At 48.3% G+C, this 19193-nt stretch overlaps 1 protein-coding gene across 1 annotated transcript in view; it reads left to right on the top strand.

The window, feature by feature from the left end:
- The window catches only part of LOC135908023 (uncharacterized), a 230282-nt gene that overhangs the window by 50995 nt on the left and 160094 nt on the right, over positions 1–19193 (top strand). Inside the window, exon 6 of the mRNA XM_065439789.2 lies at positions 13305–13458. Within this exon, the coding sequence (XP_065295861.1) occupies positions 13305–13458 (154 nt within the window). The remainder of the gene's footprint in view (positions 1–13304; positions 13459–19193) is intronic.

The following is a 19193-nucleotide window of genomic DNA, read 5'->3' as shown; positions in this document are numbered from 1 at the left end:
TGTCGAAATTAGCAGTAACAACCCTAAGAATGTCCCCGGTCACCGTTGTCTATTTCCGAATTTTTTATTCAATATGCATATCGTAAAAGCGATGTTCTATCACTCCACGATGTACTACCTGTCGATGGTAACAACACTTGTGCTCTTCTAGAGATGCGGCAGCTGACGCGTTGGAGGGAACCCGCATCTTGGCTTTTAAAATACAAATGTAAACAGCAACGCAGATAGCGGTTTTTACTGTTGACATAGCCAAAATGTTCGCTATAAGCTAACAGCGCCGTGGTGCAGTGGTATGTGCAAGGCTCGTGATCCTAAGGTCCCAAGTTCGAATCCCGCTTGAGGAAGTATTTTTTTCAAACGTTTCTTTTTTTGTACTAAGAAATTTAAATTTTCCTTAAAGAGGTCTCAATATTTAAATAAATATTCATCAGGTTGTGTTTTCAAAGTGGGACATGACGTCACATTGTGACTAATTTTGTCTTCTTTGCCTTCTTCAATAAGTACCTTGTTCCTGCTTGACAGTAAAATGCCTCTGGTGTGGTTGAAATATCATAGCAATCAAGCTGTAGAAATTATGCTATAAAGCAAAATTTTTCTTCACTATGTGCTTCACGAACCACCGAGTACACCCACCATTCACCCAGCATGCACACCATTTACCCACCATTTACATTTCACCCAGTACGTACATGCAGTATTCACCCAGCACATCCATCATTCACCCACCATTCCCACAGTTCACCGAGTATGTACCCACCATCCTCCCAGCACGCCCAGCATTCACCCACCATTTACACAGGTCACCCAGTAGTCATCCCACCAATACATCCTACCATCTACCACTGTACCCACCATCCACCAATTATACCCACGATGAATTCCAACATCACCACCATGTTTTCCGTCATGCCCAGAACATTTTACATCATTTACATCATTTTACATCATGCCCAGCATAAAATTCATGATGGGCAATGCTGGGATTTTCAATAGGGAAGCATACTCATAAAAATGAAGCCTGGTATGTACACCTGACAAATTTCCATCGAATATGTCTAGTTAGAAGAAACGCCCTTCTCTCTTGCTGCCAGATCATGACAGCGTAACAAGAAAATCTACTAGCTGCTGCTTTTGCTTTATCTGGCATTTCAGAAGGTCAAGCAGTGCGCTAAGAACAGTTATATCATTCTCTGGCGGCATTACAACTGGCTTAGCTTCATGGGTTAAGATGGATTCTTTAAAACGAATTTGAGACTCGTCTTGCTCATTGGAGGCGGGAGCGGTACCTTTAGTGACGGGGTCGTCAGCCGTAAACCCGTAGGCACTTGGAATGGTCCATAGAACTTCAGGCCTGGTCACACCCTCCAGCGGCTCGGCATGTTGTTCGTCACTTGGTTCATAGCCCTCGATGGTAGTTCGTCCCTCGTTCAACGCGGCGTTCATATTCTCCACAGGTTCCTGTTTTCGACTGCGCCAATGTAAAGATTTCACTAGGGTACTGCAGGTAGAACTCATTTATTGCTACATTCCTCCGGCTAACCTCATCGTCTTCTTCTCTCATTACCCCCCCCCCCCCACTCTGGCGATGTGGATCGCCACAAATGACTGTGCTTGTAATCTGGGATAACGTTTCCGCGGCGCTGCCTTGTTGCTTGGAGTTCCACCTGGATACTGAATAGACTGTGAGGGGACCTGACTTAGGCAGCAATAGGTTGTTTCACGGGCTTCGTCGGCTGCTACATATTGTCACGTAATAGTCACAGCAACAAAACTGAGTAACTTAAGTGGCTCATTATGGGCGAACGAACACAGTCGACGATCGCCGAAATCTGATCAGCGGGTCAAGCGCGACAGCTTTTATACATCAGCCGACCGAGGTTCTACTGTAAAAGCTGGTGCCCACGTGGTTTCCAGTATCTACTACACAATTCTTGGCGTAGATGCACTCTAACAATGCATGTTCGGTGAGGACAAGCGCAACAGATAGAATGAACGATAACATTCGTGTCAGTGCCAAAGCATGCAGGCGCGTCTTGCGCTGAGCGATAGCGTTCAACATTTGCTAGACGGTGAAAAGCGATCACCGTAAAAAAAAAATGTAGGGTTTTTACGTGCCAAAACCACTTTCTGATTATGAGGCACGCCTGAGTGGAGGACTCCGGAAATTTGTACCACCTGGGGTTCTTTAACGTGCACCTAAATGTAAGTACACGGGTGTTTTCGCATTTCGCCTCCATAGAAATGCGGCCGCCATGGCCGGGATTCGATCCCGTCACCTCGTGCTCAGCAGCCCAACACCATAGCCACTGAGTAACCACGGCGCGTTACCGGAAAAACAAACGAGTACACGTATCAATGCCCGCCTCTTAAAAAGCACCGTTCCGATGCTACAAACAGAAAAGAGTGCGAGAAACAAAAGCATACTTAGTTAAGTAAGAAAGCAACACAGGAACAGTCCCAAAGTTCATTAGCGCTGATCGAACGGCTTAAGGCACACAACTTGACCGATTTTAGGTCGCGCGCGGCGCCGCTGTGACTGCGAAATGCCGTCTGGCTCGAGCTCATAATTCAGTGCCCCAATACTGCGGATGATCTTGTAGGGTTCTAAATAGCTTCGAAACAGTTTCTCTCTGAGTCCTAGTCAGCGTATTGGGGTCAAAACCGAAAGATGATTTCCACACTGGTACTTCTGGCAGCTTCGTTGAAAATTGTAGTGCCGTCTGTCGGCCCTCTGCTTATTCTTGATGTTCAGGTTGGCGAGCTATCAGGTTTCTTCGGCGCTCTGGAGATAAGCGGCCACGTGGAAAGTCTCTTTGTCGGTAACGTGCGGCAACATGGCGTCGATATTCGTTGTCGGGCTCCTGCCGGAAAGCAGCTTGAACGGCGCGATCAGCGTTGTTTCTTGCACCGCCATACTGCAAGCGAAGGTTACGAATGACAGGACTCACACGTCTTGTGCTCACGTCCATGGCAAGTCTTGTGCTCGACGCCGACGTATATTACAAGCATGTGGTCGAGGGTCTTGTTCAGCCGCTTCGTAAAACCATTGGTCTCCTGCTGGTAGGCATTTGTCCTCCTGTGGTTTGTCTGGCTGTATTTCAGAACGGCTTGGGTCATTTGCAGTGAAGAACGTTCCGCTGTCGGTGATGAGGGCTTATGGACACCATGTCGCAGCAGGACTCTCCGGATGAAGGATTTCGGCACCCCGGCTGCACTTCCTTTCGGTAGAACTTTCCTTTCGGCGTAGCGGGCAAGGTAGTCTGTGGCCACGAGTTCCACTCGTTTACAGATGGTGATATCGGAAACGGTCCCAAAAACCCATCCTGATCTGCTGAAACGGTCGACAAGGAGGCTCGATCGTCTTTAACAATCCCCCTGACCTTGTTGGCAGTGTCTTGCGTTGCTGGCAGTCACGCAATATCTTGACGTAGCGGGCGACGTCGGAAGCAAGGCGCGGCCAATAGTAATTCTCTTGTATTCTTTTGAGTTTACGGGAAAGCCCAAGCTGCCGGTGGTCTGGCTGTCGCGCAGCACTTCAGGCAGGAATGGTGCTGGCACAACGAGGAGGCAGTTTGTGCTGCTTAGGGAGAAGTTTTTTAGAGCGCAGCTCTTTGGCGTCCGTTTCTGGGTTTCGCGTCGTCGTCGTCGTCGGCGTTGGCGTTGTCGGCGTTGTCGTCGGCCTCGTAACCAGGTCGCCGACGAATCTGCTGCTCCGCCGCCGCGCATGCGCGCTGTCGGCTCTCCGGGCGAGGGAGGATGATGGAAGGGAGGAGGAGAGACTGTGGAGGAGGGCTGGCTACACAAATGGCTCTTTGGCGTCCGTTCCTGGGTTTCGCGTCGTCGTCGGCGTTATCGTCGGCCTCGTAACCAGCTCCGCCCCCCTTTCATCCCCCCAACGCTAGAAGCGACCGACTGATACCGCTTTCGTGAGTCCGCTACCGCACTCACGAAAGACGTCGTGCACTTCCTGCAACTCGCATTAACCGTCCATCGATCCACACCGATGTTAGTAGTGGGGGACTTTAATGTTGACATAAAGACAAACAGCAATTTCCTAACACTTATGCGGGAGAACATCCCGTTCCTCTCGCTCGTAACGCGTCCCACGGCTGTGACAACCTCGCGGGGCACTTGTATAGATCTCGTCTCTGAGAATCAAGCATTGGTGTACCAAGTCGAACATATATCAGTCTATTTCTCCGACCACAAAGCTTCCTTCATGACTGTCAAGAACTGTTAGTGGAGTCTTTGTTAAAGGAATACGTGTGAAACATAAAAAAAATTCTGTGATAGCGCATACATGTGTTGCTCGATTTCTTTGCCTCAATCTATCGAAAAGGTGAAACAGCTTATTTGCTGCGCTCAAATTTCGCATTAGGAAGTAACGTAATCGTCGGTAATTTTTTTTTTCACAAGGACGTCGTTGAGCAAGCAAAACGAAGGCATTCCACGCCGCAATATGCTATGGACAACGTCAGTCTTGACCCTAGGTACTCCACAAGGTTTCGTAACTGCGGATCTACTCGTTGGTGTTCGGTGAATTCGTCTGCAGTTATTGTTCCTAAGAAGGCATCGTCGTCCAGTTCGCCTAGCCGTAGCGGGTCAATAGGGGCGCGCGACAGGCAGTCAGCGTCAGAGTTCTTCTTCCCAGTTTCCCACACCATGATGATCTATAATTCCTGGAGTCGGAGACTCCATCGTGCTAGGCGTCCTGAAGGATGTTTTAAGTTTGCCAGCGACCCCGCAGGGGCGTCTGCGTCAGCAGGCGTTTGGTGTGTTGCGACACCACGTACCCGAGCACACGAGGGTTGGACCCTCCCGCGTGTAGCCGTGCGCGGCTTAGCCGTGTCTGGGGAAAAGGGGATCCTGGAGGTTGAGCTGATGCTGGGTGTTTGGACCTTTAAGGCCCCCCGGCGGAGGCAACACACCTCTTTGGCCTCGGCTTCACATAGACGGCACCTCCAGGCTGACCCACCTGGAGGAAATCGGCAGTCACCTTTTCCTGTCCTCCTCTTCAATCTTCGTCTTTCTCTCTCACTTTCAATCTTTCCTGTCTTCTCTTCGCTTCTTCTTACTTCCAGACTTCCAGGTGGCGAGGGTTAACCTGGTGTAGTTATCCAACCTTGGGTATCGCATATTAGGTTATAGCGGCGATGCATGGCTGCCGTCTGCAGGTATTTTCCCGACCTTGTAGCGTCCCCTTGTTGGGGTCGGTGGTGGGTGGCCACCATCGCCGCCGAATTTTCCAATTTTTTATGGCTGAAGCTTTTCCCCTATTACCTGATCGCTCCCTGAAGAGGGGGCGCACCGATGAACCTTTCAGTTTTTTTATGCAACCAAAAGAGTCCTTCCCGAAATACCACGTCGTTCACAGTCAACACGAAACTAAGACTGTCCGTATGATATCACCTTTTCTTGTAGCGAAATCCCTCACTGAAGCAATAGGCCCAGGATATAAAGTAACAAAGATGGGAAGTGGTGATCTTCTTCTCGAAGTTCGCGACAAGCCACAGTACGACAGACTCTCAAAACTTGTAGCGTTTGGGGACATTCCCGTCTCAGTAGGCCCACACAGGACAATGAATACAGTGCGCGGGGTCATCTCGGAAGATGACCTTCTGGGACTTAGTGAAAGTGAATTACTAGAAGGATGGCAAGAGCAGAACGTTGTCAAGGTGCAAAGAATTAAAATAAGAAGAGATGACAAAGAAATACCAACTAGGCACATTATCATAACTTTTGGAACCAGCATTCTTCCTGAATCAATCGAGACCGATTACTGCGAGCTACGTGTCAGGCCATACATTCCAAACCCACGGCGATGTTTTAAGTGTCAACGTTTTGGGCACGGGTCCCAAACCTGCAGAGGGCGTGCTACATGTGCCAAGTGTAGCTCCGTCGAACACTCTTCTGACGTTTGCAGTTCAGCAACCCACTGTGCCAACTGTGAAGGAGATCACCCTGCTTACTCGTGATCCTGCCCTTCGTGGAAAAAAAGAAAAACAAATAATAGAACTCAAGGTTAAACTAAATCTGACTTTCCCAGAGGCACGCAAACGTTTCCATTCCAACAATCAGACCAGTCCTTCTTACACCGAGGTGGCACGCCGGGGGGCAGCGCCACATCGTTCGGCGGCCGCCCAAGTCACTCGGAGAGTGACGGCGGTCACGCCATCCGCCCCCCTGACTGGAACAGCCAACGCTGTTCCGTCGCCCGCAAATGAGGGCCAGCAGACCTCCGGGCCTGTTGTACCCAGGGCCACTGCTCGTGCAGATCGGCCCACCACTCCCGCGAAAGTGCCTGCTCCGCGGGCACAATCCACCGCCTCAGACGAGGTGATGGATACAAGCACAAATCCGGCGTCTCAGACGCCCAAGGACCGGCGCAGCTCCCTCGAGCGCGCCGGGAAGAAAGAGAGAGCTCGCATCAAGGGGCCTGAAAAGGTCTCGTGAGCTTATATAATCTAAATTTCTTTGACACGCAGCACAAAACACATACATTATGGACACGCAGATAATACAATGGAACGTCAGGGGTTTACTCCACAACCTAGACGACATTAAGGAACTCCTAAATAACTATAATCCAAAGATGCTGTGTGTCCAAGAAACACATCTTAATTCTTCACACACGAACTTTCTCCGGCAGTATGCCATATACCGAAAAGACCGCAACGACGCTTTTGCCTCGTCCGGCGGCGTGGCAATAATTGTAGATAAGAGTGTTGCTTGCCGACAATTACAACTTAAAACACCCCTAGAGGCAGTTGCAGTTCGTGCGATACTGTTTAATAAACTAGTAACGATTGCCTCAGTATACATCCCTCCAAACTGCCATCTTTCAAAAACAGAATTCCAAAGCTTTATCAATGAACTGGTGGAACCTTATATTGTCGTCGGAGATTTCAATGCACACCACACCCTTTGGGGAGGTTGTCGTTGTGATGCCAGGGGACGCCTAGTAGAAAGCCTCCTCTTCATTACAGGTGCATGTTTGCTAAATAATAAAGAGCCTACATTCTATAGCGTGGCAAACAAAACATTTTCATCGATCGATTTGAGTGTTGCATCTGGTACACTCGTACCGTATCTAGAGTGGAACGTGCTTAAGAATCCATATGGCAGCGACCATTTTCCAATTGTCATAAAATCAACAAAACGTGATGAATGCTCCCCATGCGTCCCCCGCTGGATAGTCGAGTCAGCCGACTGGAAACGTTATAAAGAACTTACCCGCATGACCTGGGAAGACATCTCTGCACTTTCTATTGATGACGCCGTGGCATATCTGACAGCATTTATAGTAGATGCGGCGTCACTGTGTATCCCTGAATCAAATGGTTCGCCCACTAGGCGACGTGTTCCCTGGTGGAATGCGGAGTGCAAAGAAGCTCGTAAAAATCAAAATAAGGCTTGGAATCACCTTCGCGAATCTCCAACTACCGAAAATCTTATCAATTTCAAGAAAATAAAGTCACTAGGTAGAAGAACACGCCGCCGGGCCAAACGGGAAAGTTGGCAAAAATACATTAGTAGCATCAGTTCATATACAGACGAACGGAAAGCCTGGAATAGGGTCAACAAAATAAAAGGCCGTGAAACTCACCCTCTACCTTTAGTAAACACACAAGGAGACACTATTGAGGACCAAGCTGATTCGCTAGGGGCACATTTCCAATACATCTCGAGCTCATCCCATTACTCAGACACATTTCTAAGATATCAGCGACAAGCGGAACGACAGCCTCTGAACCGGAAAGGAAATAAAAATGAACCTTACAACCGGCCATTTAACATGGTGGAATTTCAGGCTGCATTGAACTGTTGCAATAAATCAGCTCCTGGAAGCGATCGAATAGCTTATGAAATGATAGAACACCTACACGCCGAAACACACATAACAATACTATCACTCTTTAATTCCATATTCTCTGCCAGTTACATTCCATCTGCCTGGAAGCAAGCAGTCGTCATTCCTATTCTCAAAGAGGGCAAGGATCCAACTTCGGTCTGCAGCTACAGGCCTATAGCCCTGACAAGCTGTCTATGCAAACTCTTTGAGAAAATGGTAAACAAACGCCTAATTCATTATCTTGAGAGCAACAAAATACTAGATCCCATGCAGTGTGGCTTTAGGGAGGGTAGATGTACGACAGATCACCTTGTCCGCATGGAGGCGAATATCCGAGATGCATTCGTGCACAAGCAGTTTTTATTAGCCGTATTTTTAGATATGGAAAAGGCATACGACACAACCTGGCGTTTTGGAATTCTTCGTGATCTGTCTAGTATGGGTGTCAGAGGCAATCTTTTGAACCTCATTCAAAGCTACCTCTCTGATCGTACGTTCCGTGTGAGGGTTGGTAAAGTACTATCTCGTCAATTTACGCAGGAAACAGGTGTGCCACAAGGTGGTGTACTGAGCTGCACGCTCTTCATAGTAAAAATGGATTCCCTCTATAGCGTCATTCCACGAACAATGTTTTATTCAGTGTATGTGGATGATGTACAGATAGGATTTAAATCATGCAACATTTCTATCTGTGAGCGACATATACAGCTTGGCCTAAACAAAATATCTAAGTGGGCTGACGAGAATGGATTCAAGTTAAACCCCCAAAAAAGCACATGCCTTCTATTTTCGAAAAAGAGAGGTGTATTACCTGACCCTGCTATCTATCTTAATGGACAACGGCTATCTGTCAGCCACGAACATAAATTTTTAGGAATCATCTTAGACTCTAAACTAACATTTGTCTCTCACCTTAAATATCTAAGAGCGAGATGTCTGAAAACAATGAATTTGCTAAAGCTCTTGTCCCGCACATCTTGGGGAAGTGACAGGAGATGCCTTTTGAGCCTCTACAAAAGCCTTATACGGTCCCGTCTCGACTATGGAGCTATAGTATATAGCTCTGCTGCACCTAGTGCTTTAAAGATGCTAGATCCCATTCACCACTTGGGTATACGCCTGGCTACAGGCGCTTTTAGGACAAGTCCCGTAGAAAGCCTGTATGTGGAGTGTAATGAATGGTCATTACATCTCCAAAGGACATATTTAACCTTTTCCTATGCTCTCAAGGTCAAATCAGATGTTCAGCATCCATGTCACTCACTTATTCATGAAGAGTCTACAGCCAGATTATTTCGTAACCGCCCAACTATTAGACCTCCGTTGAGCCTTCGTTTGACAACACTGGCAGAAGAAACAGGTGTCTTAGTCCCAGAGAATGTCCAAATGGCACCCACTCGCCTGCTCCCACCATGGGAATGGCAGGCCATTGAATGCGACGTCTCCTTCGTAGAAATAACTAAGAGGGCACCAGAAGCACACATACAATTCCATTTTCGTGAACTTCAGGAGAAGTACTCCTGTACAGAATACTATACAGACGCTTCCAAGTCCTCTAAAGGAGTTTCCTACGCAGCTCTGGGACCTTCATTTTCAGAATCTGGGGCACTAAATCCACACGCAAGTATATTTACAGCTGAAGCCTACGCTATACTATCGGCTATACAAAACATAAGGCTCACAAAACTTTCTAGGGCTATTGTGTTTACAGATTCATTGAGTGTAGTCAGAGCCCTACTTAGTCCAAGAAAATACAAGAACTCAGTTTTGAGTGAGCTGTACAGTCTGTTGTGCTCCCTATATATGTGCAATCAAGTGATTGTCATATGCTGGGTACCTGGCCACAAAGATATAAAAGGCAACGAAGCTGCTGACGAAAGCGCTAGGTCAGTAATTTTTAGTCATGCAGATTCAAATATCCCCATCCCTGCCACAGACCTAAAGCCCTTTCTACGCAGTAAATTGAGGAATCACTGGCAGGGCGAATGGGACACACAGGCAATGAATAAGCTTCACATAATAAAACCAAAACTGGGGAACTGGATAAATGGGAAAATAGCAAGGTACAAGGAAGTACTCCTTTGCCGTTTAAGGATAGGCCACACATACGGAACCCACTCTCATCTCTTGACTGGGGACGATCCTCCAACTTGTGTTAAGTGCGGCAATAATCTCACTGTCCTCCATGCTCTTATTCAGTGCCCTGCATTAGAAACAGAGAGGAAAAAGTATTTCCCTGCTGCATATCGCGAGAATTTACCCCTTCACCCTGCATTTTTTCTTAGCGATGAACCTCTTTTTAATCTGCAAACAGTCTTAGAGTTTTTAGCCGAAACGGACACCCTGAAGATCATCTGGCCAGGCAACTTTTAAGCACAAGACTAACAGCCCTGCTTTCAAGGGCTCTCCTGAAACTCTGTTGTCAGTGTTAAGTTTTATTGCATCATGTTTTAACGAAAGCCGATTGCCATAGCCCACATCACATCCTAGTCACCGTCATTATTTTAGCACCTATGTATTCTACCCCACTTACAGCGGAAGTTTTTAGGCCCTTTTACAGCCATATCTCATTTACCATGATGCTGTCATTGTGCACGTCATCCACAACACATCGTCAACATTACCACCTGTCATGGCGCTCTTTGGCCAAACTTGGCCCTTGCGCCATAAAACACTACACATCATCAAGTTTGCCAGCGAATACTTTGTAGTGCCTCCCGTATTTCTAAGGCCGACATTTTGTCGTAGCCCAAACGTTCGCAAGACACTCTTTCTACCTCGTAGAATAACGTGCTTCGGCTTTTGGCAGTGACCGGCTAGCGTAAGCTCTTACGCTTTGAATGGCGTCCTTTCGCTTGAACTAGAACGCCGCTGAACTAGTGTAATCGCTGTTACCAGCGTGGTTTCTAGAAACGACTACACAATACGTGTTACGCATGCAATCACGGTTCATGCATGATTCATCAATCACACATGTTTCGGGAAAGACATACACAGAAGATTGAATGAACGATAAGATTTTCGTAATTTACAAACCATGCCGGCGCGTCTTCCGCTGAATGATATTGTTTACCATTTGCTAGTCGGTGAGAACGGTCACCGCAGAAGCAAACAATTGCACGTATCCATCTTATCGCTGCACTTGCAAGACGGCAGATGATCCACTGCAAGCATGCGCAAACTATTACCATTCTCAGTTGATCATGTTGGAAATGGCATAATGAGGAATAATGACGAAAGCTTTACACGCAGGCGGATTCGGCAACTGTTGCTGCCAGCTGTGACATCATGATTATGCAGTTATCTCCAAGTCAGAAATTTGCAGGCTGACTTTTAGTAAACAGGGTGTCTACCAACCGGGAAATCCGGGAATTCTCAGGGATCTTGAGTAGTCTGGAAAAACTCAGGGAAAACTCAGGCAATTTGTGCCCCTATCAGGGAAAATTAGCTGTAATATTATTGAAAGGATCGAAAGTGGCGGTAATGCTGGCTCGAGTAACAGACCGGAATCGTAATGAATCGTCTTTGAGGTTCCGTCGTCGGGGTGAAGAGCTGCCATTGTACAGTCAACGACCGACTTTCTGAATTCTCGATAATTTGGACGACTTCGCGGCACTAGCACGTACTCCATAGAGTCAATACAATGTATCAGAACGTCTGAAATTTCGGACGCAAGAACTCTTCGCCGTCCGATTTTCCGGAGGTTTTGCCGTGACCGCAAGTCCGAAACAGCATGAATCAAAGCCACCAGCGCTATCATTTTGATTACCTCGCGTCCTCGAACCGGCGCTCTCGCACGCAGATCCGCTGGCAGCCGTAGCCTAGACTGCGTCAACGCTAGGCCTAGCTGCTTCGTCATTCGCTATGAAGCTTCTTGCCGTTCGGTGCCGTGTTTTTTATTGAAAGAATTCGCTGCTGTCAGCAAAGGCACGGACTGCGCCTTTGTGGTCCTCGCAATTGGCTTAGAAGTTTGGAAAGCACGGTGCGTTGTATAATGCCGGTTCCCGAAAGTCAGCTGTTCAGAAAGTCAGAAATGTTACTTGGTGAAGGATACGGGAAAATATTGCAGTGAAGCATAACAAGCGTGGGGAGGAGCTATTGCCGCGGGACAGAGTATGTATCCTTCATTAAAAACGCGTGCACCCGGTATTTCCTATCGGAGTACGAGCGCCGATATGCCTAATACGTGTGCCAATAGGCCTTCAGAGTGTTTTCGAATGACCTGTGGTGGTTTGAGCCCTTAAGGGCAGTAAATGGCATGCATTTATTTTTCCCAACTGGCCGATGTTTCGGACGTTTTCGCACCCCCTAGGGAGCTCGAATAATCGGACGTGGACTGTGTAACTGGCCAATGTTTCAAATGGTCCGTGGGGCGAACGAGTAGCGGAAGGAGAACAAAAACAGGAAGGACCTACGCATTGAGGAATGAACAGGAAAGGAAGCGCGCTGCCGCCGTTTTCAAGAAGCTTGAGCTCAAAAAACAAAGTGTTGGCTGATGCCGAGATGCAGGTGTCCCTCATCCAAACCAAAATAAACTCTTTAAAGTAGTGAAACACAACACTGAGGCGTCGTGCGCGTGCTCAGTATGTCAGGACAGTTGAGGTTGACTTACGAGATGTTGAGAGAGAATCTCAGTTGTGGGAAAGTTTGGGCCTCATACCACTGAACTTGCTATCAATTGATAGAAATAGCTCATATTCGAAAATATTTTCTTTTGTATGCATCTCCTTTTTGTTCATATTTGAGAATGTCCGACTCCAATTGCAATTTTTTTCCAAGACATTTTATTTGCGGCGCATTTTACTAATCTTTCCATTCTATTCTTTGAATAACGTAAACACTACTCCTTAGTTTTCAAATTGGATTAAGTCGTTTTTTATATTTTTTCACATGCTTACTAGAGACTGACAGCATCGGGCAATATGATAACAGAGGCCCGTCTTGAGATAAAACATAGTTCTCCATCACTCAGGGAATTTCGAAATGTGAACTTGGTAGACACCCCGAAAAATAAGCTTCATTGTCTTTTCTCACCCTCATACTTACTGCATGTCGTCTTTTGGCACCTGAGAAAGGTACCGCAGAGTTTCTACCACCCAAAAAATTGTGTCCTTGTTCGAACAACCGTACTTAGGATGGCCTAATAGCTAGCGTACAATTAAAACAGATATTCAAGAGGGAAGGGTGAGCATTGGACAGTGGAATCATGCTTAGCAGTGGCGGGTGCCGGGTTAGCAGCCACCATATAGCAAATAGAATTGACGGCAATAAAATGTGTGCAGCGTGCCACAACTTTTTATTTGCTGATATTCGGAGAAATATGTGAAAATTAATGCCTGTTTCTCGAAACTAGTTTATTTATTATTACGAATCAACGTGTTTTTTTTTTGTTTGGCCCAATTTCGCCACAATCACGAGAAAGCCCTGCCGCTCCTTGTATTTCTTTTCTCAGGCGGCTGTACTCAACGGAAGACTTCTTGACACAGGAGTTCTACGAAGCAATCGATGATTTTTGGGCTCGCAAGATCCACCACTTCGGATTCCTGAACTTGTACCGCGATTTCTCTGCTCCGGAAATCGTGAAGGATGTACTGTTTGTACTCAAAGTAAGCTGAAAGCCTCATACCACCTTCGATGTGCATGCCTACTTTGGCTTTGACTAAAAAATTCTGAAGAATGATGAATCGTTTTATCTGTTTCCAAATGAATGTAGAGGTAGTATAATTAAGACGTTCTCGAAATTGAACACTGCCACGGACTATAAAAGCTCATTTCATTTTTGTTATTTCAGCTATTCTGATTTTTAACGAAAGTGAGTTATTGCAGAAACAGCAGCTGGTGAATGCTATAGGAACCTTGGAAAGTCACACACAGATTTGCGAGTATATGACACTGAAATACCTAATTGCGTGTGGTCGCCGATATGCACTAGACCGACCCAAGCCGCCTTTGCTCATTCGGAAGGCAATCCTGGAAACTAAGTTATACCTCACTAGCATTGTCCTCTTGCGATGCAAGGGTGCATGGGTGTATATACATTTTGTCGGTTGCTTAAATTGAAACGTCTCCTGCTCGTAGTCCATGGGCTGTTCACAAAAAATTGCAGTATACCAGCCGGCTTGAAGGAATGCTTTTAACGTGATAGCGTGAAGGAACTCGTGTCGCAGAAAAGTCGGCGTCGGTGGCGTTGCGCGTGAGCGACAAATGGCGGAAAGCAATTCATAAATAAAAACAACTTGTAAGATGGGCTGGGTGGGAAAGGAACCAGGGCCTCCAGATTGTGCGACCGAGACGCTACCACTCAGCCTTGAGTTCGATGCTTCAAACAGGGACAAAAGCGCCTCTAGTGAATGCGGTGTTGTCTTTGAAACGCGCCGTAGAATGTTATTCTGCGGTGTATATCGGTAATAATGAGCATGTAAATTAGAGAACTCGCAGTTAACCGCGTAGCGAAGTACGCTTCCGCTACATTTCTTCTGAGCTTGGCGCACACGCAGAGCCATGTGGCGGAAAACACAGAACCCCTCCTCGCAATGTACGGCGCTGCCTCGACAGGTGGCGCGCCACTCGCCGGCTTCAACGATCCTACCGACGCGTCAGCCCCAGGATCGCATCCGCCTTCATGGCACGTCGCGACCCTGCTGTCCGTGCCGATCACGACGTTTGGCTCGCGCAGATCGTTTCTCCCTCCGAGACACCGAGTTCTTTGGTTCGTTCCGCTTGCTCAGGCGCACGTTTCGTCTTTGTGTGACTCAAGAGCATGCAGAGCGAATGAGTGGGCGGTGCGAACGGGGTGTGATAAAGCTATCGCGTTCCACTCTTGAAGACGAAGCTTAAGCGTCCTCCAATTTTTGTCTTCTTATTTAATTTACTATTATTTATCATTATTACTATCAGGGGCGGAGTGCTTTAAGCCTGCTTCACCGCCGCCGTGAGTCGGCCCGGCATTGCACGATCTCCGGGATCAGCCCAGGCCCAACTATTTTATTGTTGAAGCACATCACGAAAAATACATGGAGCCCAGCCGTTCACAGCTTCGCTGTAACACCGCTTACGCCGTAATAAATTATACCATGAGCAGAATGTAGCATACAGCAAAAGCATAAACGAAAGTCAATTATATTGTCACGTCGGTGTTACGGTCCAGAATTCAATGCTGGTATCACGGCGAGTAACAACGCCAACTCTTTATGGGGCGAACGTGTGCCCACGAAAATAAGTTGCACTTAGTCGAAACGATAGTGTCGCGCACATGCGTCGATCGCCGAAACATGATTTCTGGGTAAAGCGCATAGGCTATTTATACATGACACGTCAAAGATTCCAGCGCAATCGCTTGAGCTCGCGTGCCTTCCTCAATTTACAAGACCACTCGCGTTCCGCGTGCAGCCTCTTTACACCGGGTTCGGAGACTGCATAGATAGCAGGTACAATCGGTGACAAAAACAGAGAGGGTTACTTTCATCATAACATAACATACATTCAAATTCATAACACAACAGTGCAACATAGCTTACATTGAAGGACGCCTTCTGCCCAGCATTAATTTTAACAGTTGTTAGCAGGGAAATAGCGGTCACTGGAAAAAGTATGAACAAATACGCCTGTCAATGCCCCGCTCTGAAAAGCATCATCCCAATGTTACGAACATAAAACAAGAACGAAAAACTGAACAGACGTAGTAAACAACTAAAATGAATGACAGAGTGGATGTCCACAGAAGCTTTTGAAAACCACCAATACAACTGCTGAGAGAGGAATCCAATGCTTTATTGCTTTGAAGTAATGGAAGTGGCAATCACTTTTTGGTGGCTGTGGTACACTCTTACAGGTTCCGCGACCACTTTCGCCACATTCGCGGCCAACACAAAATCCAAGCGCCACCTATGCCGCGTGGTTGGTTTGTTGGGGTAGCTGTAGCGTGCAAGTCCAAAGTGGTTCCAGTAAAACGAGAGGAACCAGTCCTTTTTCTTGGGGGGGGGGGGGTCGCAATGTCTCGAGCTCTCTGGTGCGGACATCCTCATCTTGCATTCACTTTGCGAAAGCCTTCCCCAATTCGACGGAGGCGCACGTTGTCTACGTAGCCTATCGCGCGCAGAAAGCAGATGCTTACATGCAATGGTTTAGCTACAACCACTCTTTATCCACCTTGCTCGGGAGTCCTAACTATGCGTCGCCTACCCATAGCGGTACTGTAACAACAATATTATCGGTTGCTAGGCTGGTTCTTCCATATATGAAAGGCTAGGGACGTCACATTCAACGTGGAAAGCTGCCGTTGCCGCGGCACTTTGCGGAACAGTAATCTTAACGGAAAACGTATGCAGAGACCGTTAGGTGCGTCACATTATCAGAGCGTCCACGGCGCCGCTGTTATTGCCTGAATGCATCTGGCTCGATCTGATAGGCCAGTGCGCCAATACGACAATGGCCCTTGTATGGTCGGAAATATGGCTAAGTCGCTTTTCACTGAGTGCACGTCGCCATATTGGGGTTCAAACGCAAACACGGTTGCAGGCCTGGTACTCCACTTTGCGTCGCCTAGAGTGTAATCTCGGCTGTCCCTTCTTCGCTGCTTCTTGATGCGCAGGCGGGCAAGCTGCTGGGCTTCTTCGGCACCCTGTAGACCAGTGGGTGATGTCAGGATTCTTATCGCGCTGAGGTGCGGTAGCATGATGTTGAGAGTGGTCGTCGTGTTCCCTCCGTAGACCAGCTTGAATGGTGTGATCTGCGTTGTATTGTTGAACTGCCAAGCTGTAAGGGCAAAGTTACGTATCAAAAGATGGCAGACTACGTTTCGTGTTCGACGTCGATGTATATTGTTAACATGTATCGAGTGTCTTGCTTAGGCGTTCCGTGAGGCCAGTCGTTTGCGGTTGGTAGGCGGTTATCCTACAGTGATTTGTCTGACCATAATTCAGGAAAGTTTCAGTTAGCTCCACCGTAAAAGCCACTCCTCTATGGTTCATGAGGACTCGGGGCGCTATGGCATTCAAGGATGTTCTCCACTAATAATATTGCCACTTTGGCCGCACCACCCTTGGGCAGGACCTTCGTTTTCGCGCAGCGGCTAAGGTATTCGGTAGCCGTGACGATCGACTTATCCACGGATGTTGACATCGAACACGGCCCCAATGAGTTCATCGAGTTCCGCTGGAACGGTCGGCTGAGAGGCTAGATCGCTTGTAACTATACCGCTGGCCTTTTCCTTGGTGTCTTGCGTCGCTGGCAGCATCGCTAAGTCCCGCCGTAATTGGCGACGTTGGCGTTCAGGCAAGGCCAGAAATACTTTATCTGCGTCCTATTGAGCTTACGGGAGAAACCAAGGCGCCCTGCCATTGGGACAAGGTGAAGGGCGCGTGGAACCCAGCAATGCTGAAGGCGCAAGGAGAAGCTAGGTGGCACGAATTGGCTAAAAGTGTTTCTTTTCGGACAAGTTGTTCCGCCATTTTATTGCCCTCCAGACAAGGTCAGTCTTCCCTTCCACAAGCTCCACAAGACTTCTTAGTTCAGGGTCACCTTCCTGTTGTTCAGTGAAATCTTCGGCACTTATTTTAGAGCGCAGCTCTTTGGCGTCCGTTCCTGGGTTTCGCGTCGTCGTCGGCGTTGTCGTCGGCCTCGTAACCAGCTCCGCCCATCTTTCATGTCCCCAGCGCTAGCAGCGACCGACTGATACCGCTGGATGCCGCTGATGCCGCTAGAGAGTCAAGATAACGTGACTGCATAGAAGACCGTCGCCGCCATGCAGAAAGAGGAGGAAAGGGTCCCCCCCCCCCCTGTTCTTGTGTGGCGGATAGGGTGCTCTTCAGTTGCCGACGCGCCGGTTATTTCACGTAGGCCCCGGCACGTCGACGAATACGTGACCACCTTACCACGGCTAGACCTGGTTCTTAGCGCTGCGGAAGTGAGGGTATCATATTGTTTGTGTCGGCATCGGCGGCGTTGTCCCTGAAACCAACTCCGCAGCTGGGGTTGACTCACTATCGGCGTCAGCGGCATCAGTCAGTCGCTGCTATCTCTTCCCTCCTCCCTTTATCGTGTTGTCCGCTTGCTGCGCGCGCTTCTGCCCCCATCGTTTGCCGCTGGGTGTACACGCCGCCCCCCTCCCCCCTCTTACTGCGAGTCTCCGGTTGTCAAAGCGCCGGCTCGAACTTAATTCCTTTCTTCGCTCCTCCTCCAATGCAACCCCTGTGCGGTGGCAATCAGAGAGCCAGATCGGTGGCGGCGGATCTGTATATGTGCACCGCCCGAGCCGAAATTGCCGCTGCCGTTCGCCCTGTGCGGTGGCAATCAGAGAGCCAGATCGGTGGCGGCGGATCTGTATATGTGCACCGCCCGAGCCGAAATTGCCGCTGCCGTTCGCCACTGCGAAATTATCTGCCAGTTCTTTCTGAGCCATGAGCGAGACGACCGATGGAAGTCCTCCGTCTGCTGCTGCTGCTGCTGCTGCTGCTGCTAAACGAGCTGCCAGAGCAGAGGCCCAGCGCCGTCGCCGTCAGAATCCAGAGGTGCGTGCCGCCGAAGCAGAAGCTTACCGTCGCCGCCGTCGAGATGATCCAGGAGTACGCGTCGCCGAAGCAGAGGCTAAGCGCCGCCGCCGAGAAGACCCTGCCGTTCGCGCCGCCGAAGCGGAGGCTCATCGCCGCCGTCGAGAGCAACCAGCAGTAAGCGAGGCTGAAGCAGAAGCTCATCGCCGCCGCCGAGAAGACCCTGCAGTTCGCGCCGCGGAAGCGGAGGCTCATCGCCGCCGTCGAGAGCAACCAGCAGTAAGCGAGGCTGAAGCAGAAGCTCATCGCAACGCTCATCGACCACAAAGCTTCCTTCATGACTGTCAATAACTATTAGTGGGTCTTTGTTAAAGGAATACGTGTGAAAAATAAAAAAAATTCTGTGATAGCGCATACATGTGTTGCTCGATTTCTTTTCCTCAATCTATCGAAAAGGTGAAACAGCTTATTTGCTGCGCTCAAATTTCGCATTAGGAAGTAACGTAATCGTCGGTAATTTTTTCCTTATGAAGGACTCAAGAGTAATTGTGTAAGTCTTCTTAAGGCGGTGGCTGAATAGGTGCGCGGGAGAGGCAGTCGCAATCAAGATGTTTCTATCAGACCTTGTAGATGAGTGCCTTCGAACCGCTGCAGTCTGAGGCTTCACTGAGCTAGACGGCGGTAAGTGTTTCTTAAGTTTCCCAGTGAGCAGAAGGCGTTGCGGTCGCTCGCTACTTTTAAGGGTCTGCCGTAGAGGTAAGGACAAAATTTTGCCTTTGCTCAAATAATGGCAAGGCACTATTTTTCCTTCACAGAATATTGTATTCTGCTTTCGTCAGCGACCAATCAGCGAA

Source organism: Dermacentor albipictus, chromosome 10 (assembly GCF_038994185.2).
Source record: "Dermacentor albipictus isolate Rhodes 1998 colony chromosome 10, USDA_Dalb.pri_finalv2, whole genome shotgun sequence".
Taxonomy (NCBI): domain Eukaryota; kingdom Metazoa; phylum Arthropoda; class Arachnida; order Ixodida; family Ixodidae; genus Dermacentor; species Dermacentor albipictus.
The sequence above is the reverse complement of the archived record's forward strand: the minus strand, read 5'-3'. Positions and strand labels throughout refer to the sequence as shown.